Source organism: Rattus rattus, chromosome 8 (assembly GCF_011064425.1).
Source record: "Rattus rattus isolate New Zealand chromosome 8, Rrattus_CSIRO_v1, whole genome shotgun sequence".
Taxonomy (NCBI): Eukaryota; Metazoa; Chordata; class Mammalia; order Rodentia; family Muridae; genus Rattus; species Rattus rattus.
Window position 1 is genome coordinate 34,325,376 of NC_046161.1, and position 27,360 is coordinate 34,352,735.

General features: G+C 37.1%; 1 protein-coding gene across 1 annotated transcript in view; it reads left to right on the forward strand.

Moving 5' to 3' along the window:
* Nucleotides 1-232: 232 nt before the first annotated feature.
* The window catches only part of LOC116906981 (vomeronasal type-2 receptor 116-like), a 35,125-nt gene continuing 7,997 nt past the window's right edge, over nucleotides 233-27,360 (forward strand). Inside the window, exons 1-3 of the mRNA XM_032909902.1 lie at nucleotides 233-447; nucleotides 18,180-18,471; nucleotides 19,576-20,382. Of these exons, the coding sequence (XP_032765793.1) occupies nucleotides 233-447; nucleotides 18,180-18,471; nucleotides 19,576-20,382 (1,314 nt within the window). The remainder of the gene's footprint in view (nucleotides 448-18,179; nucleotides 18,472-19,575; nucleotides 20,383-27,360) is intronic.

A 27,360-nucleotide genomic window follows, 5' to 3' on the forward strand; every position in this document is an offset into this window, starting at 1 on the left:
TTGTGATTTTGAAAACAGGTCCTGAGACTCAAAACGTTTGGGAATAAAGTATTGGACAATTCCACAGGGGAGTGAAGAGTCTTGTCACAAAGAACTTGGGATGATTCAAGTGATAACTTGAGTCACAAATAAAATTCTAAACAATCTTGCAACACATAAGCTGTGCATACATTTGCTGGACCCTGCAGAGTTCACCTTGTCATGCTCAAGGAGGGGCAGACACTTTGTTAATATGCTGTTCTTTTGCATTTTCATATCCTGCTTTCTGCAGATTCCAATTCTTCTCTGTTCCTACAGAAGCAGCGAATGTTTAGTCAAGATAAATTACCGTTTAAAGGGAAAAGGAAATATGGTGATTATTGGATTTTTCCCGGCTTTTGCTGTCTACCCCCTCAACAAAACAACTGACTGGAGGATGATGAAGTTCAACAGAGATTTAATGGTTGAGTAAGTCTTTAGTCATTTATTCCATTTCAAGATTTGGCATTCACATGCCCTAAGGGAAGTCCAGATTCAAACATCATTATTCTGATTCTTTACCCTAATAAGACATATCCTCTCTTTCATTCTTAGATCTTTCTGCAGTTCTGCCTCATTAGTAACTCATCTGGCATTTACAAAGAATAAGGACTTTTGGGTTTATTTGCTTTTTTTTGACAATAGATACCTCAAATTTCCCCCATATTGTCTTCCATGCCTGTAACTCATCAGAGTTTGGATGTTTTCAATGTTAGCTCTGCAGGAGAAAGAATATAAAATAATAAGTTAATAGAGTATTCAAAAGTGGTCCAGAAATTTAGCTGTGCTCCTGTGAGAAGGGACAATGCCACTGTTGTTAGTGACCAACTATTTCCTTGTGTGAGGCTGCAGTGACAATGTCTAGGTGTGCTGCTGACAATTTGGGAGCAGGAATGTCAGGATTAGAAATGGAGATCTAATATCTGCTTTAGAAATAAATTCATCTGTCTCAGATTATTTGATCTAACTTTTAATATTTGTATTCTGTGATAACTTACCATGCTTACCTTTTTCTGCATATATATATATATTATTTGTTGTGAATTTATTTCTGTGCATATATTCATTGGACTGGGGCTCTGAAAAATGTTTCTAGGTATTTTCAAAGATGAAATATTCAGGTACAGTATCAGACAAGTTGGCTTGAGTTTCTTAGGTCCTGCTAAAGAGAAAAAAAATCATGCCTGTTAGTGTTTGAAGGAAGACAGGTGTATCTTATCACAGGTAGACATGGCCAGTGGTATAGCTAAGAACACAGTGAGTATCTGAAAATGAGAAGTACAGCTTGTAATAGAGTCTGAACTCAACAGGTTAAGACGGAAATACACATTCAGGAATTACATTGAAGACAATGAGTGGAAATTCACTTAAAATAAACACAGGACACAGGATGGATTATTGTTAATGTGGCATTACTGTGTCTGCTGAAATGTGACTTTGGAGCTAAGCTATTAATTTAGCAGTTGAAGAGGCATATGTTCAGTGTTAACTGTCACTTGAAATTAAGAATATTGTAATATGTTTAGCCTTACCATAGACAGCATGGAAAGTTTAGAAATTGATGCCTCCACATAATATTCTATGGAACAGTCTATTGGTCCCAGGAATCCTTGCTTACTTCAAAGAAGATTACAATGTGGTATGGTCTTCTAGACATTTGCACACTAAGACAGAAACTATTCTGGTTTACAGCAGATGCTATCCTTTTTCCTCCTCTCCTTGACTTTCCAATCTCAACAAGTCAGCACCACTGTGCGTAAGCCAAAAAGTCTCTTCAACTTGAACTACAACAGTCCCATGCCTGCAAACATCACACTTGTAATTACATTAGCCTTCTGTGTCTGACTTATTTAATATATACAAGAAGAAAGTACTGATTTAACACTCTATTATGTTAGAAATAAAACTAAAATGAACTTACAATTATAAAGGCAACAAAAAATAACATGTCTGGTTTAGACAGCACATTTTAAAATTTTTTCTTTTGAGATTGGGACACATTCAGACATATATTCTTCAAGCTTCACAAGTGCTTTTATACTTCAATAACAGATTTACATAGGTATAAGAGACTCCATGTATAATTTGAAAGAGAAACTGTTTTTTCTTAAGTTCAATTTCCTCATGTTATAACTGACGCTACATTAAGTATAGTTATCTTAATTACCAAAAATAATAAAGACCAAAAGTTGTGGAGCTAGCATTTTTTTCCTTGACACAATTTTGTGTGGTATAATTTTATAATTGCATTTTACTTTCTTGTCAAAATTAACAAGATGGAAAATGAATATTTGATAGATTCTAATTTTACAAAATATGACCACAATCAGATTAAAGCAGATTCACTTACAGCAGTATATACATGCACATTATAGAATCTTTTACGCATGATGGTTAATTTCCCTGCAAAGCAAAATGATAGTTTCTTTCAGTGTGTATGGAAGTATATTTCCTTCACACTAACATAAATATATGTCCAAGTAACATTTTACCAGTTATATCCACATATAGATATCAATAACTTGAAATGATTTATGTAATAAAAGAATATTAAAAGTCAGATTTAAAGGCTTTTTTTAAAGGATTTGCAATCTATAGGAAGAACAATATCACCAACCAGATCCTCCCCGCCTCCCAAGCTCCCAGGGGCTAATCACCATCCAAAGAGTACAAAGGGATGGACCTATGACTCTAGTCACATATGCAGCAGAGGATGGCCTTGGGAGACATCAATGGGAGGAGAAGCTCTTGGTCCTGGGAAGGCTCAATGCTCCACTGTAGGTTAATGCCAGCGTGGGGAGGCAAGAGTGGGTAGGTAGGTGGGGGAGCACCCTCAAAAAAGCAGTTGGAGGGAGGATGGGATTGGGGGTTTCCAAAGAGAAAACCAGGAAAGGGGAGAAATTTTAAATGTAAGTAGATAAAATACCAAATTAAAAAATAAGAAGAAAAAGGGGTTTTTTTTACTACTTTTCTCTGGATACTTTTCATTTTTAGTATTTTTCAAATTAAACGTCATAAATATCTCAAAATTGGTTATTTGAAAGTATTTTACAATGTATTGTTTACTTTAAATAAATCTGATATTTCATGTGGAAGGTGGAAAGTAACTTGAAATTTTAGTTGTTTATGGTAAGTTTATCAGTTTTCAAAACAATATTTTTCAGATATGGAACATGTTTCCAGTTATATTTTAAAACTGTTTGCACTAATTTCCTTAAGTTCTCATTTCTATAGATATCAGTAATATTTCTGCACATTCAGTCATCACATTGACAACAGGATCATCTATGTGAAACATACAGTAATTAAATTATGAAATGTAATAGATCTTTTGTATTTTAGTCAGACTAATTATATAACTTGTTGTAAAGCATTTGCTCTCAAAATCTAGTATCTTGCTGTGTCTCTTGGTGATGCATGTCTTAAATCTGAGTATTTGTGAGTCACAGGTGGTATGAGCTATGTTTTCAAGACAACCATGATCTGCACAGAAATTCTGGGACACTCAAATAAATATACTGAGTACTGTTTTAGAAATTTTTTTTTTAGATTTTCTTAAGTACCAGAGATACATTTTAAATAGAACTGGTAAATTAGCACTGTGTGTATATAGCTTTTTGTCAAACCTGTGTGCTTACAGTGAGACAAAGAACACCCATATAGTTTTACACTGCTCTGTATATAGATACATATATACATACTCCCTTATACATAAAGGAGATAGGTAGATAGAGAGAGAGAGAGAAATAGATAGGGATAAGTGAGTCTTTACTTCATATGGTCTCTGTAAATATAAATAAAGCTTTTAAACTATTATCTTTTATGTTAAAATCACCCCAAATTTTTGTGCAATCAAATCCCCTGCTTAGTAGAGAACAGAAAAATTCTTGGAATGAATACTTATATTTGTAAGAAATTTTGAAAATATTTTCTATGTGGATGGGTGATTGAGGACTGCTGAGTGCAATGATGAGGACAAACAATCCTTTTTGTAAACATGTCATTTATCTAGAGGTTTACAAGGGCACAGCATATGCTAAATGTAGTGATAGACTGACTGGTGATATCACTTAGCATCAGAATTTTCAATTTATTATTTTTTCCTATATTACCTGTCTATTGCTGAAAGTGGGTTATTGAAATCATTTACCACTTCTGTGCTGTGACTCATCTGTTCTTTTAAATCTAATACAGTTTTATTAGTAAAGTTGAGTATTCCTTTGTTTTATGTGTACATGATTAGGATTGTAATAGCATGTTCTTGGCATTTTTTTTCTTTAATGAGTATAAATTATATTTGATTAGACCATCTGAATAGGTTTTGTTTGATGTCCATCTTGTTACATCTCAGGATAGCTATGCCTGCTTAAGTTTCTTTTCCTTATTGTTTTCATTTTCAATAGAGTCCTATCACAGCTTCCCTCCCTCCACTAATCGCAGCCCCACCCCAAATCTTTCTTCCCTGATCCATGCCACGATAACTCTTCAGAAAACACCAAGCTTTTCCCTAATATCAGTCAAACAGAGACAACATAAGGAATACGATAAGACAGGGTAAAACACCCATCAAGGGTGGGTGAGGCAACCCAGTAGGAGGTAAAGTGTCTGAAGGGCAAACAAAAGAATCAGAGACACCTTGACTTCTTCTGTTTGTAGTGCCACAAAATCACCAAGCTAACATCCATGATGTATATGGAGAGATCCTAGCCCTACTTATTTTATTCTGTGAACTGTGTTCTCCAAGTGTCCACAACATCACTGGCTTCTCCAATATTTCCTTCTCTTCCACAGTGTTCCTAGAGATTCAAGAGGAAATACGTAGTATAGATCTCCAATGTGGGCTCTCTCCCCAGTTGATGTTTGACTGTGGGTCTTTGTGTCTAGTTGGCCTCACCCACCAGTTCTGCATCTCCATTACCTCAGTCTATCTTACAGGTGGGATAAATTATAGGCAGAATGTTTTTATGGCATTAATGTCCCAGTCCCAGAACAGGAATGCTTGCCTGGTAAAAGAAAAGATTGTTCAGGCTCCATGTTTTCCTTTACTAGTTGTCCTCCTTGGAAAACTACTAGTCGCTCTCTTAGAATTCTGGGAGCTTTTACTGCACGAAGATTGCACATTGGTCGCCAAATGTCCCCCAGTTCTATTTGGCTTGTCCTGCCTTCTTTCCCATCATATCTTTCCCCACCCCTACCGGAACACTGTGGTTCCCATTCCCACCTGCCTACAGTCTACCCACAAAGTCTATTTTATTTCCCCTTTGTGGGAGGTCATTGCCTCCTACTTAGAGCCCTTCTTGTTACTCAGCCTCTTTGGGTCTGTGGAGTGTATCATGATTCTCTTTTACTTGTAAACTAATAACCACTTAAATCTGAATGCACATCATGTTTATCTTTCTAGGTCTGGGTTGCCTCATTCAGGGTGCATTTCTTTCTAGTTCCATCAAATCACGTGAAATTTTCATAATGTTATTTTTAACAGCTGAATAATACTTTATTGTATAAGTATACCACATTATATTTATCTATTTTTTCACCTGAAGGACATCTAAATTGCTTCAAGTTTGTGACTATTAGTAATAAGGACCTACGGACAAGTGGTTGAGTGAGTGTCCTTGTGGTAGACTAAAGCACCGTTTGGGTATCTGCCCGAGAGTGATATAGCTGAGTCTTGACATAGGTCAATTCCCAGTTTTCAAAGAAACTGCCATATTACTTTCCATAGTGGCTGTACAAGTTTGTACTCTCACCAGCAATGGAAGAGTGTTTATCTCGTTCCAAATCCTCACCATCAAGTGCTACCTCTTAGGTTTTTGAACTTAGCCATACTGACAGGTGTAAGATGTTATCTCAAACTCATTTTAATTTGCATTATCCTGATGGTTAAACAAGTTGAACTTTTCTTTAACTCTTTCCCAACAATTTGAATTTCCTCTTTTGAGAAATCTTTTTCTGACTTTATACTCTGCCTTTTATCTGGATAAAGTGGCTTCTTGCTATCTAGTTTTTGAGTTCTTTATATATTTTGTATATTAATACCCTTATCAGATGCAGAGTTTGTGAAGATCTTTCCCAATCAGTAGTCTGTGTTTTGTCATTTGACAGTGTCCTTTGCTTCAAAGAAGCGTTTCAGTTTCATCAGTTCCCCATTAAATAATTGTATTAGTGTCAGTGCTAGCTATCTGTGTTCTATTCAAAAGCTATCCCCTGTGACAATGTATTCAAGGCTACTCCCACTTTCTCTTCTGTTGGGTTCAGTGTATCTAGTTTTATCGTGAAGTGTCATTACCATGATTTTTTTTTATTACCATACCTCTCTAGTAAAACTTGACATTAGGGTTAATGGTACCTCCAGAATACCCTCTCAATTTTCAGTATTGTTTAAGCTATCCAGCGATTTTTCTTTTTCTACAAGAAATTCTTATTGTCCTTTCAAGGTCCTTAAAGAATTGGAACTGTGTTGGAATTTTGATAGGGATTGCATTTAATCTATTGACCACTTTGGGAGTGTGACCATGATTACTCTCTTTATTCTACTGATCTGTGATTATAGGATATTGTTCCATCTTCTGATATGTCTTCAATTTTTTCTCCTAATATCTGAAATTTTGTTCATCCAAGTCTTTTCTTTGCTTGGTTAGAATTACTCCAAGTTATTTTGTGTAATTTGTGGGTATTGTGAAGTAGTTTGCTCCCCTGGATTTTTTTCAATATATTTGTTCTTTGTATATTGGATGGATACTGATTTTTTTTAAATATTGTATCCAACCAGGACGTTTTTAGATTTAAGATTATTTTTTAAATCTTGTAACTGTTGTAGGATTTCCTTGCTAGGATTTTGGGGGTCTGATATCTATAGTAGTGTGTAATCTGCAAATAGTGATTATTTGAATTTTTCTTCATTTCAAGTTGTATCCCCTTGGTCTTCTTTGGTTGTCTTACTGGTCTAGCTAGAATATCAAATACTATATTGAATAGATGGGGAAAATATACAGCATTATCTTTTTTCTTAATTTAGTGAAATTGCTTTAATTTTATCTTTATCAATTTAATTTGATGTTGGCTATATGCTGTAAATTGCCTCTATTATGTTGAGGTATGTTTCTTGAGTCTCTACAGCGAACTTAGCTTTTAGTTACATTTGCTTTGAGGGCTTTTTCCATCTTTAACCCTAATTTGGGATCTATTATTGGATATGAATTATGAGGAGATAGCAGAAGCATGAATGTTGTTTTCTTATTAAATTTATTTATCTTGTCTCCTCATTATTACTATGAAAATATAAAATTAAGATGTATCAGAGAATGGTATATATTAACTCTGTCATTTTTTCATTGCTGTTTGTTTGTTTTAGTTGTTCTATTATAGGTTCGCTATTCCAATTGATCGCTCTGCCATCTTGGACATATTTATAGTCTTCTTCGAACTGAACTATTCCTTCATGTGTCCTTTGCAGAAGGGGTTCAGTAATCATAATTTTGTTCAATCTCATTTTATGATGAAAAATACCTCTTAGTTTCATTATGATTGATAGTTTTACTCTGCATAATAGTTTAGGTGGGGCACTGGTCCTGTTTTATAACTCATAGAATATCAACCCAATCCCTTATTGGTTTCTAGTCTCTACTGAATCTTGTGCTATTCTAAAGGGCCTGTCTTTAAATGATACATGTTCTTTCTCATTTGCAGCTTTCTATGTCCTTTTTTGGTTCTGTATATTAATCATCACTATTATTTCTTAACAAGGGATATTTGAACTTCTGAAAAATCAATTAGACTGAACATACATCTATAGAATCTCCAGCCAAAAGCTAAAAGAATACACACTCTTTTCTGCAGCTTTTGTGACTTTCTCCAAACACATATTAGGATAAAACCAAGATTCAAAAATATAGGAAAACTGAAACCACATCCTGTACTTTGTCAGACCATTGGGGACTAAATCAGGACATAAACAACAGAAAGAAAGAACCAACCAAATAAAATTAACAAACAAAAATCCATGGAAGCTAAGAAACACAAAACTAAACCAAAGTTGATTGAAGAAACAAATCAAGAAAAAAGAAAACCTGAAATTCCTAGAATGGAATGAAACTAAAATTGCAACACACCAAGCTCTCAAAATCTGTGGCACACAATGAAAGCTGTAGTAACAGGAGTGTTTTTGGCACTTGGATCCATATCAAAAAATTTGGAGATCACACATTAATGAATTTATGAGATACCTGAAAGCCTTAAAGCCATAAAGGTAAATGGGGAGAGTGCATCAAAATCAGGACAGAAATCCATGAACTGGAAATGAAAGACCAATACAAAGAATGAATAAAAACAATAATAATGATGACAAAACTTTAGTCAATGTAGCAAAGGAGGAAAGAATCCAAATTAATGAAATTGAAGATGGACATGAGACATTACAAGAGACACTGAGAAAATTCAAGAAATCACAATCTTATGTTTAAATACACATATATTCCTCAAATTAGAAATTTTAAAAGATATGTATGAATTTCAAGATATAGATATGGCTTTCTAATGTTAAATAAAAAAGAAGTTAATTCTTCAAGTAGATGTAAATATTCCAAAGGATCCAAATATTAACATAAAATTCCATCCAAAAACTCAATTCAACACACACACACACACACATATATATATATGTATATGTATGTATATATATGTATATATACATATATATATTCATATATTTTAGAAAAGAAAGAACAATTACTTTGGGAAGATGGATTACCATGATATCAGAAACATACAAAGACAAAGAAAAATTGTAGAATGACCAGTTTTGAATGTAGACACAAATAAAGGTTTGAAACTGAATTTCGTAACATGCCAAATTGACTAGACACTCTGATCATGTTGTCCTCATCAAAGAGATACAGCACCTTAAATCAATGAATGTAACATACCATTTAAACAGAGGTAATAAGAGAAAAAAAAACTGATCATCTGAAATGAATGGAGGAAAGCTCTCTTAGAAAATCCAAAATCATTTCATAATAAAAGTCCAGGAGAAAATGGTGATACAGAGAATGTAGCTTGGCTTAATAAAGATGATTTAAAGAAAACAGCAACAGACAGCATCATAGGAAACAGAGGGAAAACTCCATATATGTCAGTGTACTTCTGAACAAGATAAGGTTGTCCCTTCTCACCCCTTCTCTTGAGTTGAATTGCTATTGACAGGAGAAGGAGATAAAGATGCAACAGATAGGAAAAGAAGAACTAAAATGAAGAATTGCAGATGTTCTGATGATATATAGAACTCTACTTGCAGATATTTCAATGTACAGAAGAGATCCTACAGACTGTATAGCTAATACAGACATTCAGCAACAACATGATTCAGAATTACCACACATGCCTGGTAGCCTTCCAATGTACAAAACAAACATTGAGAAATAAATTAAGGAAACAATTCCTCTCAAAATAGCTCCCAAAATTTATTATTTCTGAATGAATAGAGCAAGATAATGAAATGCAGATATCATAAATATTATAAGACTTAGATAAATTTTACATAAGATTCCAGATATTGGAAGGATCTACTAAACTTATTGATCAGTAGCATTAATTATTGTGAAAATGTCCAATTTACCAAAGGGAATCTGCAGATTAAGGGCAACACTCATCAAAACTTGAATAGCACTCTTTACATGTATTGAAGTATGATGAATTTTCCTATTAAATCACAAAAACATTAAATATAGACAAAACAATGCTCTGGAAAACAGCAACAAAATAGCAGATGGTGTCACAGTCCCAGATTTCATGTTATATTTCAGAGCTACAGTACCAAAAACAGCTTAGATGTGGCATGAAACAGATTCACTGATCAAAGGAATAGAATTGAGAAGACACATAAACATATAAAGAAATACTCATACAGCAACCAGATTTTTGTCAAAAAAATGCACATTTGTAAAGCAAAGAATCTTGGGACCTGGAGAAATTGCTTGGTGGTTAAGGGCACGCACTCCTCTTCCAGAGGTTGTAATTCCAATTCCCAGCAACCACATGGTGGCTCTCAACCATCAGTTTGGGATCTGATGTCCTCTTCTGGTGTTTTTGAAGACAGCTACAAGGTACTCATGTGCATAAATAATATAAAGCTTTTTAAGAAAAGAAAATAATAGAAAAAGAAAAAAACCTTAAAAGTGCTGGCCATACTGAATAGCTACATGTATAATAATGAAACATTATTTCTATCTCAATTCCTATACAAACTCAAGCTCAATGTATCAAGGACTTCAACGTAAGATTCACCTATTACATGCTAAAATCATTGCTCTTGGTTACCCTTTAGAACTTGATGGTAAGACTCTGTTGCTAAAGAAGGCACATATTTGACTTAATGCATAAAGTAAATTACAGCAGGAGTGGACCAGGAAGCTCTATCCTTGCTGGATAGCTTGTTTAATGCCAGAAGGTATTGAGCACACTGCCAGAGGGAAAAGGTAATCACCAAGCACAGGTAACTATGAGCCTTGTCAAACTCAAAATAGTAAGTGTGGTCACAAGTTATGCCTTCTGGTGCAAAAGTATGGTGAACATTCATGTGGTTGGGCATGAATCTAGACTAATCTGAAAAGATTCTCCGTTGAAGGTTTTATTCCATCAGGGTGCCCTGTAGGGAAAACGCCACAGAATTTTCTTAATTTATGATTGATGTGTAAGTAGTGCATCTATTGTGAATGGCACCACCTCTGGGCAAGTAGCTCTGTGTTATATTAGAAATCAGACTGAGAATTTCATGAGCAGCAAGTCAAGAAGGTTCATCATGGTCCCTACCTTTATTCCTATCTCTAGGCTACTACCTTAATTTTCTGTCATGATTTCCCATAATTATGGACCTGGAGCAAAATAATCCTTTTCCTGCCCAAGTTTCACTTGGTCAGTGTTTTACCATCAGAACAGAAAGCAAACTAAAACATACATCATGGGATTAATGAACCATTGTAAGATAGCATTGACATCCTGCTTGACATGTTAAAAAAAAATGGTCTTTTACACTGGTATTCGACCAAAAACTGACTCTAGAGGAGAAACAATTGCTATTATCTTGATAAATAGACACTATGTAAAATTTATTCCTATATCACTATTCCCATTGAACAACAAATCCTTCAAAACCTATCAAAAAGGTATGATTTGTCATTACCATTGTTATTACTATTATTAGTAGTAGTATTAGAAGTAGTAGTAGTATTAGAGAAACAGGAAAGAGCATATGTCAGCAGCTTTACAGCACACCTAAAAGCTCTAGAACAAAAAGAAGCAAATACACCCAGGAGGAGTAGAAGGCAGGAAATAATCAAACTCAGAGCCGAAATCAACCAAGTAGAAACAAAAAGGACCATAGAAAGAATCAACAGAACCAAAAGTTGGTTCTTTGAGAAAATCAACAAGATAGATAAACCCTTGGCCAGACTAACGAGAGGACACAGAGAGTGTGTCCAAATTAACAAAATCAGAAATGAAAAGGGAGACATAACTACAGATTCAGAGGAAATTCAAAAAATCATCAGATCTTACTATAAAAGCCTATATTCAACAAAACTTGACAATCTGCAGGAAATGGACAATTTCCTAGACAGATACCAGGTACCGAAGTTAAATCAGGAACAGATAAACCAGTTAAACAACGCCATAACTCCTAAGGAAATAGAAGCAGTCATTAAAGGTCTCCCAACCAAAAAGAGCCCAGGTCCAGACGGGTTTAGTGCAGAATTCTATCAGACCTTCATAGAAGACCTCGTACCAATATTATCCAAACTATTCCACAAAATTGAAACAGATGGAGCACTACCGAATTCCTTCTATGAAGCCACAATTACTCTTATACCTAAACCACACAAAGACCCAACAAAGAAAGAGAACTTCAGACCAATTTCCCTTATGAATATCGATGCAAAAATACTCAATAAAATTCTGGCAAACCGAATCCAAGAGCACATCAAAACAATCATCCACCATGATCAAGTAGGCTTCATCCCAGGCATGCAGGGATGGTTTAATATACGGAAAACCATCAACGTGATCCATTATATAAACAAACTGAAAGAACAAAACCACATGATCATTTCATTAGATGCTGAGAAAGCATTTGACAAAATTCAACACCCCTTCATGATAAAAGTCCTGGAAAGAATAGGAATCCAAGGCCCATACCTAAACATAGTAAAAGCCATATACAGCAAACCAGTGGCTAACATTAAACTAAATGGAGAGAAACTGGAAGCAATCCCACTAAAATCAGGGACTAGACAAGGCTGCCCACTCTCTCCCTACTTATTCAATATAGTTCTTGAAGTTCTAGCCAGAGCAATCAGACAACAAAAGGAGGTCAAGGGGATACAGATCGGAAAAGAAAAGTCAAAATATCACTATTTGCAGATGATATGATAGTATATTTAAAAGTGATCCCAAAAGTTCCACCAGAGAACTACTAAAGCTGATAAACAACTTCAGCAAAGTGGCTGGGTATAAAATTAACTCAAATAAATCAGTAGCCTTCCTCTACACAAAAGAAAACAGGCGAGAAAAGAAATTAGGAAATGACACCCTTCATAATAGATCCAAATAATATAAAGTACCTCGGTGTGACTTTAACCAAGCAAGGGAAAGATCTGTACAATAGGAACTTCAAGACTCTGAAGAAAGAAATTGAAGAAGATCTCAGAAGATGGAAAGATCTCCCATGCTCATGGATTGGCAGGATTAATATAGTAAAAATGGCCATTCTACCAAAAGCGATCTACAGATTCAATGCAATCCCCATCAAAATACCAATCCAATTCTTCAAAAAGTTAGACAGAACAATTTGCAAATTCATCTGGAATAACAAAAAAAACCCAGGATAGCTAAAACTATCCTCAACAATAAAAAAAGGACTTCAGGGGAATCACTATCCCAGATCTCAAGCAGTATTACAGAGCAATAGTGATAAAAACTGCATGGTATTGGTACAGAGACAGACAGATAGACCAATGGAACAGAATTGAAGACCCAGAAATGAACCCACACACCTATGGGCACTTGATTTTTGACAAAGGTGCCAAAACCATCCAATGGAAAAAAAGATAGCATTTTCAGCAAATGGTGCTGGTTCAACTGGAGGTCAACATGTAGAAGAATGCAGATCGATCCATGCTTATCACCCTGTACAAAGCTTAAGTCCAAGTGGATCAAGGACCTCCCATCAAACCAGATACACTCAAACTAATAGAAGAAAAACTAGGGAAGCATCTGGAACACATGGGCACTGGAAAAAATTTCCTGAACAAAACACCCATGGCTTATGCTCTAAGATCAAGAATCGACAAATGGGATCTCATAAAACTGCAAAGCTTCTGTAAGGCAAAGGACACTGTGGTTAGGACAAAACGGCAACCAACAGATTGGGAAAAGATCTTTACCAATCCTACAACAGATAGAGGGCTTATATCCAAAATATACAAAGAACTGAAGAAGTTAGACAGCAGGGAGGCAAATAACCCTATTAAAAAATGGGGTTCAGAGCTAAACAGAGAATTCACAGCTGAGGAATGCCGAATGGCTGAGAAACACCTAAAGAAATGTTCAACATCGTTAGTCATAAGGAAATGCAAATCAAAACAACCTGAGATTTCACCCTCACACCAGTGAGAATGGCTAAGAATCAAAAACTCAGGTGACAGCAGATGCTGGCGAGGATGTGGAGAAAGAGGAACACTCCTCCATTGTTGGTGGGGTTGCAGACTGCTACAACCATTCTGGAAATCAGTCTGGAGGTTCCTCAGAAAATTGGACATTGAACTGCCTGAGGATCCAGCTATACCTCTCCTGGGCATATACCCAAAAGATGCCCCAACCTATAAAAAAGACACACGTGCTCCTATGTTCATCGCAGCCTTATTTATAATAGCCAGAAGCTGGAAAGAACCCAGATGCCCTTCAACAGAGGAATGGATACAGAAAATGTGGTACATCTACACAATGGAATATTACTCAGCTATCAAAACAATGGCTTTAAGAAATTAAATAGGCAAATGGTTGGAACTGGAAACTATCATCCTGAGTGAGCTAACCCAATCACAGAAAGACATACATGGTATGTACTCATTGATAAGTGGCTATTAGCCCAAATGCTTGAATTACCCTAGATGCCTAGAACAAATGAAACTCAAGACGGATGATCAAATGTGAATGCAGATGCTCATGAGAGACACAGCCAGAATACAGCAAATACAGAGGCAGAGTACCAGCAGGAAACCACTGAACTGAGAACAGGACCCCTGTTGAAGGAATCAGAGAAAAGAACTGGAAGAGCTTGAAGGAGCTGAGACCCCATATGTACAGCAATGCCAACCAACCAGAGCTTCCAGGGACTAAGCCACTACCCAAAAGACTATACATGGACTGACCCTGGACTCTGACCTCAAATGAATATCCTAGTAAGAGCACCAGTGGAAGGGGGAAGCCCTGGGTCCTGCTAAGACTGAACCCCAGTGAACTAGACTGTTGGGGAGAGGGCAGCAATGGGGGAGGGGTGGAGGAACACCCATAAGGAAGGGAGGGGGAGGGGGATGTTTGCCGAAACCGGAAAGGAATAACATTTGAAATGTATATAAGAAATACTCAAGTTAATAATAATAAAAAAAAAAAAAAATAAAAAAAAATAAAAATTCCAGTAAAAAAAAAAAAAAAAAAAAAAAAAAAAAAAAAAAAGCCATGGTGATGAGTGACTATAAGGAAACATCTGGACATAACAAGGCAGAAACACTTAGGAACTTACCATAATTGTGACAACATGAACTATATCTGTGTCAGCCCAAACCAGACAGAATATCAGTATGCAAAGGTGAGGTGAGCATACAAACTCACATATAGATACAAAGTGAGTGATAATTTTTGGTTACTGGGAGAGGACAACACAATTTTCTTTAAGAATGCATAACTTCATAAATGGACCACATTTCAGCAAGTAATTATGCATCCAAGAACATTTGAACAGCACAAATTTGTCTTAAGTGTTTATATTTAAGGACAGAAGTTGAATGGGCAGACAATGGGATATGTGTTAAAAGTGTTAGGGAAGATGAGTTTGTGAACAAAAGAGTTTGTCAAAATTCCAGATTGTCAGAAAACTTTAAAAAACCCTCTCACTCTATATCTGATAGACAATAAGGAACTGAAAACACTTGAATTCATTGACATTGGAAAGGACTTTCCAAATTTGACCATGATACTATAAACCTTAAGACCAACAATTAAAGGCCTTTTGTAGTTCTGTATAGTTTTACTCCCTGTCCTTTGGAGGTAGAGACATATGAATTTCTGTGAGTTTGAAGCCAGATTTATCTAAATAGCTAGTTCAAGAACAACTAGGGATAGATAGAGAAACATGCCATACAAAAAAAAATTGAAAAGAAAACCATGGAAAGAAACAAAGAATAAAAGAAGGCATCAAGCAAGATAGAAAGAAAAAGAAATGAGAGGAGGAGAGAGAAGAGGAAAGCAAAGCAAAGAAGAAATGGAGGAAGGGGCATATCAAGGAAGAACAAAAAATAAGAAATTGGACTGCACAGTATTGAGATTATTATACAATAATTGACATTCTCATACGTAATGGAAGAGATCTACTAAATATCTAACATATGTCAGGAAATGAAATGTATAAATAACTCAAAAATTTTAACAACCAGAAGTAAACAAATTAAAATAAGGAATAGATGAACAGATTCCTCAAAATATGAAGTACAAATGTTTGAGAAACAATGTTTAAATGATCAGTGTTCTCTTTCTCAGGCAAACACAACATAGATATAATTTAAAACAAAATCTTATCCCAGTCAAAATGGCAAGGTACAAAAATAAGAAAGAATGACATATGAACATGGGTTTGAGAAAGGTGCAAATGTATTCACTGCTGGTAAATGTGAAAACTAATACAGCAATCTAGTTTCTTCTTTGATAACTCTTCCTTCATTAAAATCTCAAACAGTTTAGGATTTTATTTTCTGTGTTGGACACTCTGATTTAATTCTTCGTTCAATGAAGCATTTCCAGCATACTTTTTTCTGCATGCACACAGAGACACACATCCCACTGAGATACATGTACACATATCATACAACCACGCACACAAAAATTAATTATAGACATGGTAACTGTTGTTCAGACAGATTTAATGATCTGGTTGTTTGTGAATTAAACAGTTTCTTCATAAATAGTGGCTTGATCAGGAAACGTTTTGTTTTTTTGGATGTACAGATTCAAAGATGAATTAACCCCTTCTGGAACTCAAGTTATTAAGAGGTCCAGATTCAGCATTCTACAACACCATAAACAATTAACATTAAAGGCAATTTTAATCACATGCAAATTTAACTTAATGGAATCTTCTTGAAAGAAAGAAAGACAGACAGACAGACACACAAATACATATATACATTCAAACATACCATACATACATACAAAGATTCATAGGCAGATAAAAGGAAGACATATCAGAGGAATCACCAAAGAACAGGGAAGAGAAAGCCACAACTGGCCCATTTCTACCCACCAAATGAAGCTTACCGTTCTAGAAATGGGTTAATTGAGTCATTTGTAAGATTGGGCTTATGGAAACACACAAATAACCCAGACTACTGCCAACACTATTGGTTGCTCTATACAAAATGAAGGTAAGGCCACATTGCTGAATACGACACTAACACAAGTTATTGAATATGAAGAAGTTGAGCTGATATCTACCTAGAGCCTTTACTACTACTGACTAATGATCATTTTATTTAAGGTACTCTGCATGCTATCAAATAGGAAATGCAAACATCATCCCAGCTGCAAACCCTCTGATCAATAGTGGTTTCCTGCCTGCAAAATACAAATATACAATAGTGGAATAGTGTGACAAATTTGTGGGATTAACCAAGCAATTTCTGATTGGATTTAAAGTCGACTCCTTTACAAGCTCAAAACCAATACAACTTAAGTCGCCAAGAACCTGAAACTAGATAAGCCATCGACCTAGGGGAAAAACAAATAGTGTCATTCTGTTACGTGAATAGAGAAATAAAACGACTCCTTTAGAATATGCTGTTATACTCATAGATCAGTGTCTCACTTTACCACCATCAGAGAAGTTTCCTACTGAGTAGCACACTCAGTTCTAAATAAGATGTGTAAATAAAACCTACTCAGGGTTCAGTAAATACTTTAGAAGAGGAAGTAGAAAAAATGTAAGAGCCAGAGACTATGGAGGAGACTGAGGAAACAAGTGTTTCTAAGCACACCTAGACTGATTGACATATGCACTCACAGAGCGTGTGGAAGCATGTAGAGGACGTGTACCGGTCTATGACAGATAGGATGGCAGTGTTTAGAGGGGAAATGGACACAATCTCCAACATTTAATAAGAAATCTGTAAAATATTCCAAGTCCCCATTCCTAACCCAATTGCAAATACAAAAATTAATTGCTTCAAAATGAGTCTCCTTGAGCATACAAAGTATTCTTAAAGCATTGCCCCATGCTCAGTACTAAATGGAAAACAAAATAAATAAAATCAATGGCAATTTGGGAGTTAGCATTTTAAACATACATGATTTTTTATACATAGTATGTTTTTGTTGTTTGGTTTTTATGGTTTTCTATGTAACAAAACAAGTATGTTTCTTCATATGCATCTCTATGTGTCTCTGTTACTTGTCCTTCTTTGGGTATGTGTGTGTGTGTGTGTGTGTGTGTGTGTGAGAGAGAGAGAGAGAGAGAGAGAGAGAGAGAGAGAGAGAGAGAGAGAGAAAGAAAGAGAGCGCAAAATGTCTCCTTTTTTAAATAATGTATTAATACTTAAGATGCCGTCTTGTTTGTAGTAACGGAGAAAAGAATAGGTGTGAGTTTGCGTGGCATGCAATGTAGGGAGGATATGGGAAAAAGTGATGGAGAGGAAGCTGTAATCAGAATATATAGTATGGAAACAAACTATCTTCAATAGAAAATAAAGAGTACTCCTGTTCTAATATGAGCAAATACAGAGAAGACATTTTAACATGAATTTTGGAAATAGAAGCATTCAAACTGTAAAAGCCATTGCAATAATTTGTACATATGTTATATGGTATGAGTCTTCATCCTAATCATTGTTCTACCTTTTGTTCAGGTTTAAGTTGAGGAACTATCAATGTATTTTGGCCATGATGTTTGCCATTGAGGAGATCAACAATAATCCCTTTCTTTTACCCAACACGTCTTTGGGATTTGAGGTCAATAATGTTCCACATGGTCAAAGGAACACTCTAGCCACTCTTTTTGGCTCACTTTCAGGGTCTGATAATGCCATACCTAACTGTGGAAGTGCAAGAGAGAGCAATCCTACTGCTGTACTTACAGGACCATCGTGGGCAATATCTGAATACATAGGGACACTGCTGGATCTTTACAAATTTCCACAGGTGAGAGTAGGTGGTAGGACATGAGGTCAAATATTTTCTTAATTTACATTTCAAATGTTATTTCTATCCAAGTTTCCCAGACATAAGCCTCCTATCCAATCTTCCACTCCCATTCTTCTATAAGGGTGTTCCCCTCCCCAAACACCCTCCTTCCTGTTCCCCGGCATTCCAGTACACTGGGCAGTCCAGCCTTGGCAGGACCAAGGGCTTCTTCTTCCATGGTTGACCAACAAGACCATCCTTTGCTACACATGCCGTTGGAGCCATGAGTCAGTCCATGAATGATGTTTGGTTAGTGGTTTAGTCCATGGGAATTCTGGTTGCTTGGCATTGTTGTTCTTATGGGGTTGCAAGCCCCTTCAGCTCATTAAATCCTTTCTCTAATTTCTCCAATGGGGATCTTGTTTTCAGTTCAATGGTTTACTGCTAGCATTCACCTCTGTATTTGACATGCTTTGGCTTTGACTCTCAGGAGACAGTAATATCAGGCTCCTGTCAGTATGCACTTCTTAGCTTCATCAAACTTATCTAGTTTGGGTGGAGATATATATATATATGCTGTATACTCATGTTGGGCAGGCTCTGAATGGCTGTTCTTTCCGTCTTTGCTCCAAACATTTGTTCCCCCATTTAAGAAAGAGTGAAGCATCTGCACTTTGGTCATTCTTCTTCTTCTTGAGCTTCTTCATGTTGCTGTGGACTGTATCTTGGGTAATTCAAGCTTTTGGGGTAATATCTGCTTATCAGTGAGTGCATACCATGTGTGTTTTTCTGTGATTGGGTTAATGAGGTCAGTTCTATTTGGTGACATTTTAGAAGGCAATGACGGAATAAATGGAAACTTAAATTATTCTTTACAGAAAGAGTGGTGATGCAGACAGTTAATGGTACATTTGCATTTCTGTAGCTAAGAATTGATAAAAGGCAAAGATAGAGTAGACACAACACTATTGAACATAAGAATTTTTTGTACTTTTCTGGTAAATTTGCAGAAAGGCAAATTTGACTTTCAAAAGAATATTGTCCTGAAGGGTTCAAACCATTGCTATAGAATTGAGCTGAGTTTTATGACAATATTCTTTTTCGAATTATTTTTTTCTATAGCTTACCTTTGGACCTTTTGATAGTCTCCTGGGTGAACAAAGACGGTTTTCTTCTCTGTACCAAGTGGCCCCCAAGGACACATCTTTGACAGTTGGCATTGTATCTTTGATGTTTCATTTCCACTGGATCTGGGTGGGGTTATTCCTTATAGATGATGACAAAGGTGCCCAGACACTGTCAGATTTGAGAAGTGAGATGGATAAAAACAGAGTCTGCACAGCATTTGTAGAAATGATCGTAGTCAGTAAAGGTTCATATTTTACCAAATCCTGGAAAAATCAGGTGCAGATCCTGGAATCATCATCAAATGTGATTATTATTTATGGGGACTCTGATTCTCTATTAAGTTTAGTAGTAAATATTAAGCAGAAGTTACTTACATGGAAAGTATGGGTACTGACTTCACAGTGGGATGTTTCTAAATTTGATGATTATTTCATGATAGACTCATTGCATGGAGCTCTTATTTTTTCACACCATCATGAGGAGATTCCTAATTTTACAGATTTTATGCAGAAGTACAACCCTTCCAAGTACCCGGAAGACACTTATCTTCATGTATTGTGGCACATATTCTTCAATTGCTCATTTGTTAAGAAAGATTGTAAAATTTTGCATAACTGTTTGCCTAATGCCTCCTTGGGATTCTTGCCTGGAAACATATTTGACATGGCCATGAGTGAAGAGAGTTACAATGTATACAATGCTGTGTATGCTGTGGCCCACAGTCTGCATGAGATGATTCTCAATCAAGAGCAATTTCAAACTCATGAAAAAGGAGAAAAGACGATATTCTTCCCTTGGCTGGTAATGTCACTTCAGTTGTATTGTGACATCAGTAACATGAGGCTTAAAAACTTTTTAAATGCACTTAAACTAGGCAATATGTATCTTAGGTTATTTTGTTAAAAATCTGGACAAAAGACTGTTTAAGGGAGAATCTTTTTAATTCAACATATAGTTTTATTACAAAGGGCCATGCAACATTTTCACAGCCACATTTTCAATATGAAAAGTCCATTTACCACAGAGATTATCACACAACAAGAATACAGAGACAGAGAAGGAAAATTATCACACTGTGTGTGAACACTTCTAAAATGGTTATGATTTGTAAATGATCTCTCATAAAACCATGAATTTTGCAGTGCGATACTCTTAGTATTTTTTTTATTGATGCTTTCTTTTTTTTAATTTTTTTTTTATTAACTTGAGTATTTCTTATGTTCATTTCGAGTGTTATTCCCTTTCCCGGTTTCCGGGCAAACATCCCCTTCCCTCCCCCCCTTCCTTATGGGTGTTCCCCTCCCCACCCTCCCCCCATTGCCGCCCTCCCCCCGACAGTCTAGTTCACTGGGGGTTCAGTCTTAGCAGGACCCAGGGCTTCCCCCTCCACTGGTGCTCTTACTAGGATATTCATTGCTACCTATGAGGTCAGAGTCCAGGGTCAGTCCATGTATAGTCTATAGGTAGTGGCTTAGTCCCTGGAAGCTCTGGTTGCTTGGCATTGTTGTACATATGGGGTCTCAAGCCCCTTCAAGCTCTTCCAGTTCTTTCTCTGATTCCTTCAACGGGGGTCCCGTTCTCAGTTCAGTGGTTTGCTGCTGGCATTCGCCTCTGTATTTGCTGTATTCTGGCTGTGTCTCTCAGGAGCGATCTACATGCGGCTCTGTCTGTCTGCCTTCTTTGCTTCATCCATCTTGTCTAATTGGGTGGCTCTATATGTATGGGCCACATGTGGGGCAGGCTCTGAATGGGTGTTCCTTCAGTCTCTGTTTTAATCTTTGCCTCTCTCTTCCCTGCCAAGGGTATTCTTGTTCCCCTTTTAAAGAAGGAGTGAAGCATTCACATTTTTGATCCTCCGTCTTGAGTTTCATTTTGTTCTAGACATCTAGGGTAATTCAGGCATTTGGGCTAATAGCCACTTATCAATGAGTGCATACCATGTATGTCTTTCTGTGATTAAGGTTAGCTCACTCAGGATGATATTTTCCAGTTCCAACCATTTGCCTACAAATTTCATAAAACTCGTTCTTTTTGATAGCTGAGTAATATTCCATTGTGTAGATATACCACATTTTCTGTATCCATTCCTCTGTTGAAGGGCATCTGGGTTCTTTCCAGCTTCTGGCTATTAGAAATAAGGCTGCGATGAACATAGTGGAGCACGTGTCTTTTTTATATGTTGGGGCATCTTTTGGGTATATGCCCAAGAGAGGGATAGCTGGATCCTCAGGCACTTTAATGTCCAATTTTCTGAGGAACCTCCAGACTGATTTCCAGAATGGTTGTACCAGTCTGCAATCCCACCAACAATGGAGGAGTGTTCCTCTTTCTCCACATCCTCGCCAGCATTTGCTGTCACCCGAGTTTTTGATCTTAGCCATTCTCACTGGTGTGAGGTGAAATCTCAGGGTTGTTTTGATTTGCATTTCCCTGATGACTAAAGATGTTGAACATTTCTTTAGGTGTTTCTCAGCCATTCGGCATTCCTCAGCTGTGAATTCTTTGTTTAGCTCTGAACCCCATTTTTTAATAGGGTTATTTGTCTCCCTGCGGTCTGACTTTTTGAGTTCTTTGTATATTTTGGATATAAGGCCTCTATCTGTTGTAGGATTGGTAAAGATCTTTTCCCAATCTGTTGGTTGCCGTTTTGTCCTAACCACAGTGTCCTTTGCCTTACAGAAGCTTTGCAGTTTTATGAGATCCCATTTGTCGATTCTTGATCTTAGAGCATAAGCCATTGGTGTTTTGTTCAGGAAATTTTTTCCAGTGCCCATGTGTTCCAGATGCTTCCCTAGTTTTTCTTCTATTAGTTTGAGTGTGTCTGGTTTGATTTGGAGGTCCTTGATCCACTTGGACTTAAGCTTTGTACAGGGTGATAAGCATGGATCGATCTGCATTCTTCTACATGTTGACCTCCAGTTGAACCAGCACCATTTGCTGAAAATGCTATCTTTTTTCCATTGGATGGATTTGACTCCTTTGTCAAAAAATCAAGTGACCATAGGTGTGTGGGTTCATTTCTGGGTCTTCAATTCTGTTCCATTGGTCTATCTGTCTGTCTCTGTACCAATACCATGCAGTTTTTATCACTATTGCTCTGTAATACTGCTTGAGTTCAGGGATAGTGATTCCCCTGAAGTCCTTTTTATTGTTGAGGATAGTTTTAGCTATCCTGGGTTTTTTGTTATTCCAGATGAATTTGCAAATTGTTCTGTCTAACTCTTTGAAGAATTGGATTGGTATTTTGATGGGGATTGATTGAATCTGTAGATCGCTTTTGGTAAAATGGCCATTTTACTATATTAATCCTGCCAATCCATGAGCATGGAGATCTTTCCACCTTCTGAGGTCTTCTTCAATTTCTTTCTTCAGTGTCTTGAAGTTCTTATTGTACAGATCTTTTTACTTGCTTGGTTAAAGTCACACGAGGTATTTTTATATTATTTGGGTCTATTATGAAGGGTGTCGTTTCCCTAATTTCTTTCTCGGCTTGTTCTCTTTTGTGTAGAGGAAGGCTACTGATTTATTTGAGTTAATTTTATACCCAGCCACTTTGCTGAAGTTGTTTATCAGCTTTAGTAGTTCTCTGGTGGAACTTTTGGGATCACTTAAATATACTATCATATCATCTGCAAATAGTGATATTTTGACTTCTTCTTTCCGATCTGTATCCCTTGACCTCCTTTTGTTGTCTGATTGTCTGGCTAGAACTTGAAGAACTATATTGAATAAGTAGGGAGAGAGTGGGCAGCCTTGTCTAGTCCCTGATTTTAGTGGGATTGCTTCAAGTTTCTCTCCATTTAGTTTAATGTTAGCCACTGGTTTGCTGTATATGGCTTTTACTATGTATAGGTATGGGCCTTGGATTCCTATTCTTTCCAGGACTTTTATCATGAAGGGGTGTTGAATTTTGTCAAATGCTTTCTCAGCATCTAATGAAATGATCATGTGGTTTTGTTCTTTCAGTTTGTTTATATAATGGATCACGTTGATGGTTTTCCGTATATTAAAATATCCCTGCATGCCTGGGATGAAGCCTACTTGATCATGGTGGATGATTGTTTTGATGTGCTCTTGGATTCGGTTTGCCAGAATTTTGTTGAGTATTTTTGCGTCGATGTTCATAAGGGAAATTGGTCTGAAGTTCTCTTTCTTTGTTGGGTCTTTGTGTGGTTTAGGTATAAGAGTAATTGTGGCTTCATAGAAGGAGTTCGGTAGTGCTCCATCTGTTTCAATTTTGTGGAATAGTTTGGATAATATTGGTATGAGGTCTTCTATGAAGGTCTGATAGAATTCTGCACTAAACCCGTCTGGACCTGGGCTCTTTTTGGTTGGGGAGACCTTTAATGACTGCTTCTATTTCCTTAGGAGTTATGGGGTTGTTTAACTGGTTTATCTGTTCCTGATTTAACCGGTACCTGGTATCTGTCTAGGAAATTGTCCATTTCCTGCAGATTTTCAAGTTTTGTTGAATATAGGCTTTTTTAGTAAGATCTGATGATTTTTTGAATTTCCTCTGGATCTGTAGTTATGTCTCCCTTTTCATTTCTGATTTTGTTAATTTGGACACACTCTCTGTGTCCTCTCGTTAGTCTGGCTAAGGGTTTATCTATCTTGTTGATTTTCTCAAAGAACCAACTTTTGGTTCTGTTGATTCTTTCTATGGTCCTTTTTGTTTCTACTTGGTTGATTTCAGCTCTGAGTTTGATTATTTCCTGCCTTCTACTCCTCCTGGGTGTATTTGCTTCTTTTTTTTGTTCTAGAGCTTTTAGGTGTGCTGTCAAGCTGCTGACATATGCTCTTTGCTGTTTCTTTCTGCAGGCACTCAGCGCTATGAGTTTTCCTCTTAGCACAGCTTTCATTGTGTCCCATAAGTTTGGGTATGTTGTACCTTCATTTTCATTAAATTCTAAAAAGTTTTTAATTTCTTTCTTTATTTCTTCCTTGACCAGGTTATCATTGAGTAGAGCATTGTTCAATTTCCACGTATATGTGGGCATTCTTCCCTTATTGTTATTGAAGACCAGCTTTTAGGCATTGGTGGTCCGATAGCACGCATGGGATTATTTCTATCTTTCTGTACCTGTTGAGGCCCATTTTTTGACCAACTATATGGTCAATTTTGGAGAAAGTACCATGAGGAGCTGAGAAGAAGGTATATCCTTTTGCATTAGGGTAGAACGTTCTATAAATATCCGTTAAGTCCATTTGGCTCATGACTTCTCTTAGTCTGTCTACGTCTCTGTTTAATTTCTGTTTCCATGATCTGTCCATTGATGAGAGTGGGGTGTTGAAGTCTCCTACTATTATTGTGTGAGGTGCAATGTGTGTTTTGAGCTTTAGTAAGGTTTCTTTTACCTATGTAGGTGCCCTTGTATTTGGGGCATAGATATTTAGGATTGAGAGTTCATCTTGGTGGATTTTTCCTTTGATAAATATAAAGTGTCCTTCCTTATCCTTTTTGATGACTTTTAGTTGAAAATTGACTTTATTTGATATTAGAATGGCTACTCCAGCTTGCTTCTTCCGACCATTTGCTTGTAAAGTTGTTTTCCAGCCTTTCACTCTGAGGTAGTGTCTGTCTTTGTCTCTGAGGTGTGTTTCCTGTAGGCAGCAGAATGCAGGGTCCTCGTTGTGTATCCAGTTTGTTAATCTATGTCTTTTTATTGGGGAGTTGAGGCCATTGATGTTGAGAGATATTAAGGAATAGTGATTATTGCTTCCTGTTATATTCATATTTGGATGTGAGGTTATGTTTGTGTGCTTTTCTTCTCTTTGTTTTGTTGCCAAGACGATTAGGTTCTTGCCTCTTCTTGGGTATAGCTTGCCTCCTTATATTGGGCTTTACGATTTATTATCCTTTGTAGTGCTGGATTTGTAGAAAGATATTGTGTAAATTTGGTTTTGTCATGGAATATCTTGGTTTCTCCATCTATGTTAATTGAGAGTTTTGCAGGATACAGTAGCCTGGGCTGGCATTTGTGTTCTCTTAGGGTCTGTATGACATCAGTCCAGGATCTTCTGGCCTTCATAGTTTCTGGCGAAAAGTCTGGTGTGATTCTGATAGGTCTGCCTTTATATGTTACTTGGCCTTTTTCCCTTACTGCTTTTAATATTCTTTCTTTATTTTGTGCGTTTTGTGTTTTGACTATTATGTGACGGGAGGTGTTTCTTTTCTGGTCCAATCTATTTGGAGTTCTGTAGGCTTCTTGTATGCCTATGGGTATCTCTTTTTTTAGGTTAGGGAAGTTTTCTTCTATGATTTTGTTGAAGATATTTACTGGTCCTTTGAGCTGGGAGTCTTCACTCTCTTCTATACCTATTATCCTTAGGTTTGATCTTCTCATTGAGTCCTGGATTTCCTGTATGGTTTGGACCAGTACCTTTTTCTGCTTTACATTATCTTTGACAGTTGAGTCAATGATTTCTATGGAATCTTCTGCTCCTGAGATTCTCTCTTCCATCTCTTGTATTCTGTTGGTAAAGCTTGTATCTACAGCTCCTTGTCTCCTCTTTTGGTTTTCTATATCCAGGGTTGTTTCCATGTGTTCTTTCTTGATTGCTTCTATTTCCATTTTTAATTCCTTCCACTGTTTGATTGTGTTTTCCTGGAATTCTTTCAGGGATTTTTGTGTCTCCTCTCTATGGGCTTCTACTTGTTTATTTATGTTTTCCTGGAATTCTTTCAGGCATTTTTGTGATTCCTCTCTGTAGGCTTCTACTTGTTCTCTAAGGGAGTTCATCATGTCTTTCTTGAAGTTCTCCAGCATCATGGTCAAATATGATTTTGAATCTAGATCTTGCTTTTCTGGTGTGTTTGGATATTCCATGTTTGTTTTGATGGGAGAATTGGGCTCCAATGGTGCCATGTAGTCTTGGTTTCTGTTGCTTGGGTTCCTGCGCTTGCCTCTCGCCATCAGATTTTCTCTAGTGTTACTTTGTTCTGCTATTTCTGACAGTGGCTAGACTGTCCTATAGGCCTGTGTGTCAGGAGTGCTGTAGACCTGTTTTACTGTTTTCTTTCAGCCTGTTATGGGGACAGAGTGTTCTGCTTTCCGGCATGTAGTTTTTCCTTTCTACAGGTCTTCAGCTGTTCCTGTGGACTTGTGCCTTGAGTTCACCAGGCAGGTCACTTGCAGCAGAAAAGTTGGTCTTACCTGTGGTCCCGTGGCTCAAGTTCGCTCTCGGGGTGCTGCCCACGGGCTCTCCGCGGCGGCAGTGACCAGGAAGATCTGCGCCACCCCTTCCGGGAGCCTCTGTGCACCAGGGTTCCAGATGGATTCTGGTGCTTTCCTCTGGAATCAGTATAGTGTGCAGAGAGCAGTCTCTTCTGGTTTCGCAGGCGTGTCTGCCTCTCTGAAGGTTTAGCTCTCCCTCCCACGGGATTTGGGTGCAGAGAACTGTTTATCCGGTCTGTTTCCTTCAGGTTCCGGGGGTGTCTCAGGCAGGGGGTCCTGCGGCTCCTGGGCCCTCCCCCACAGGAACTCAGAGGCCTTGTACAGTTTCCTCTTGGGCCAGGGATGTGGGCAGGGGTGGGCAGTGTTGGTGGTCTCTTCCGCTCTGCAGCCTCAGGAGTGCCCACCTGACCAGGCGGTAAGGTCTGTCTCCCACAGGCTCTGGGAGCAGAGACTCTTAGTATTTTTAAAGTGTAATTGTTTATGAAAATATTCAAAGAACCTGAAAGTTTTCTTCATGTAGTCATGATTTAGGGGTGCTTGGTTGTAAGTATTTTAAGAAAACTGATTGGAACATTTTAGAATATAATGATTCTTTTTCCTT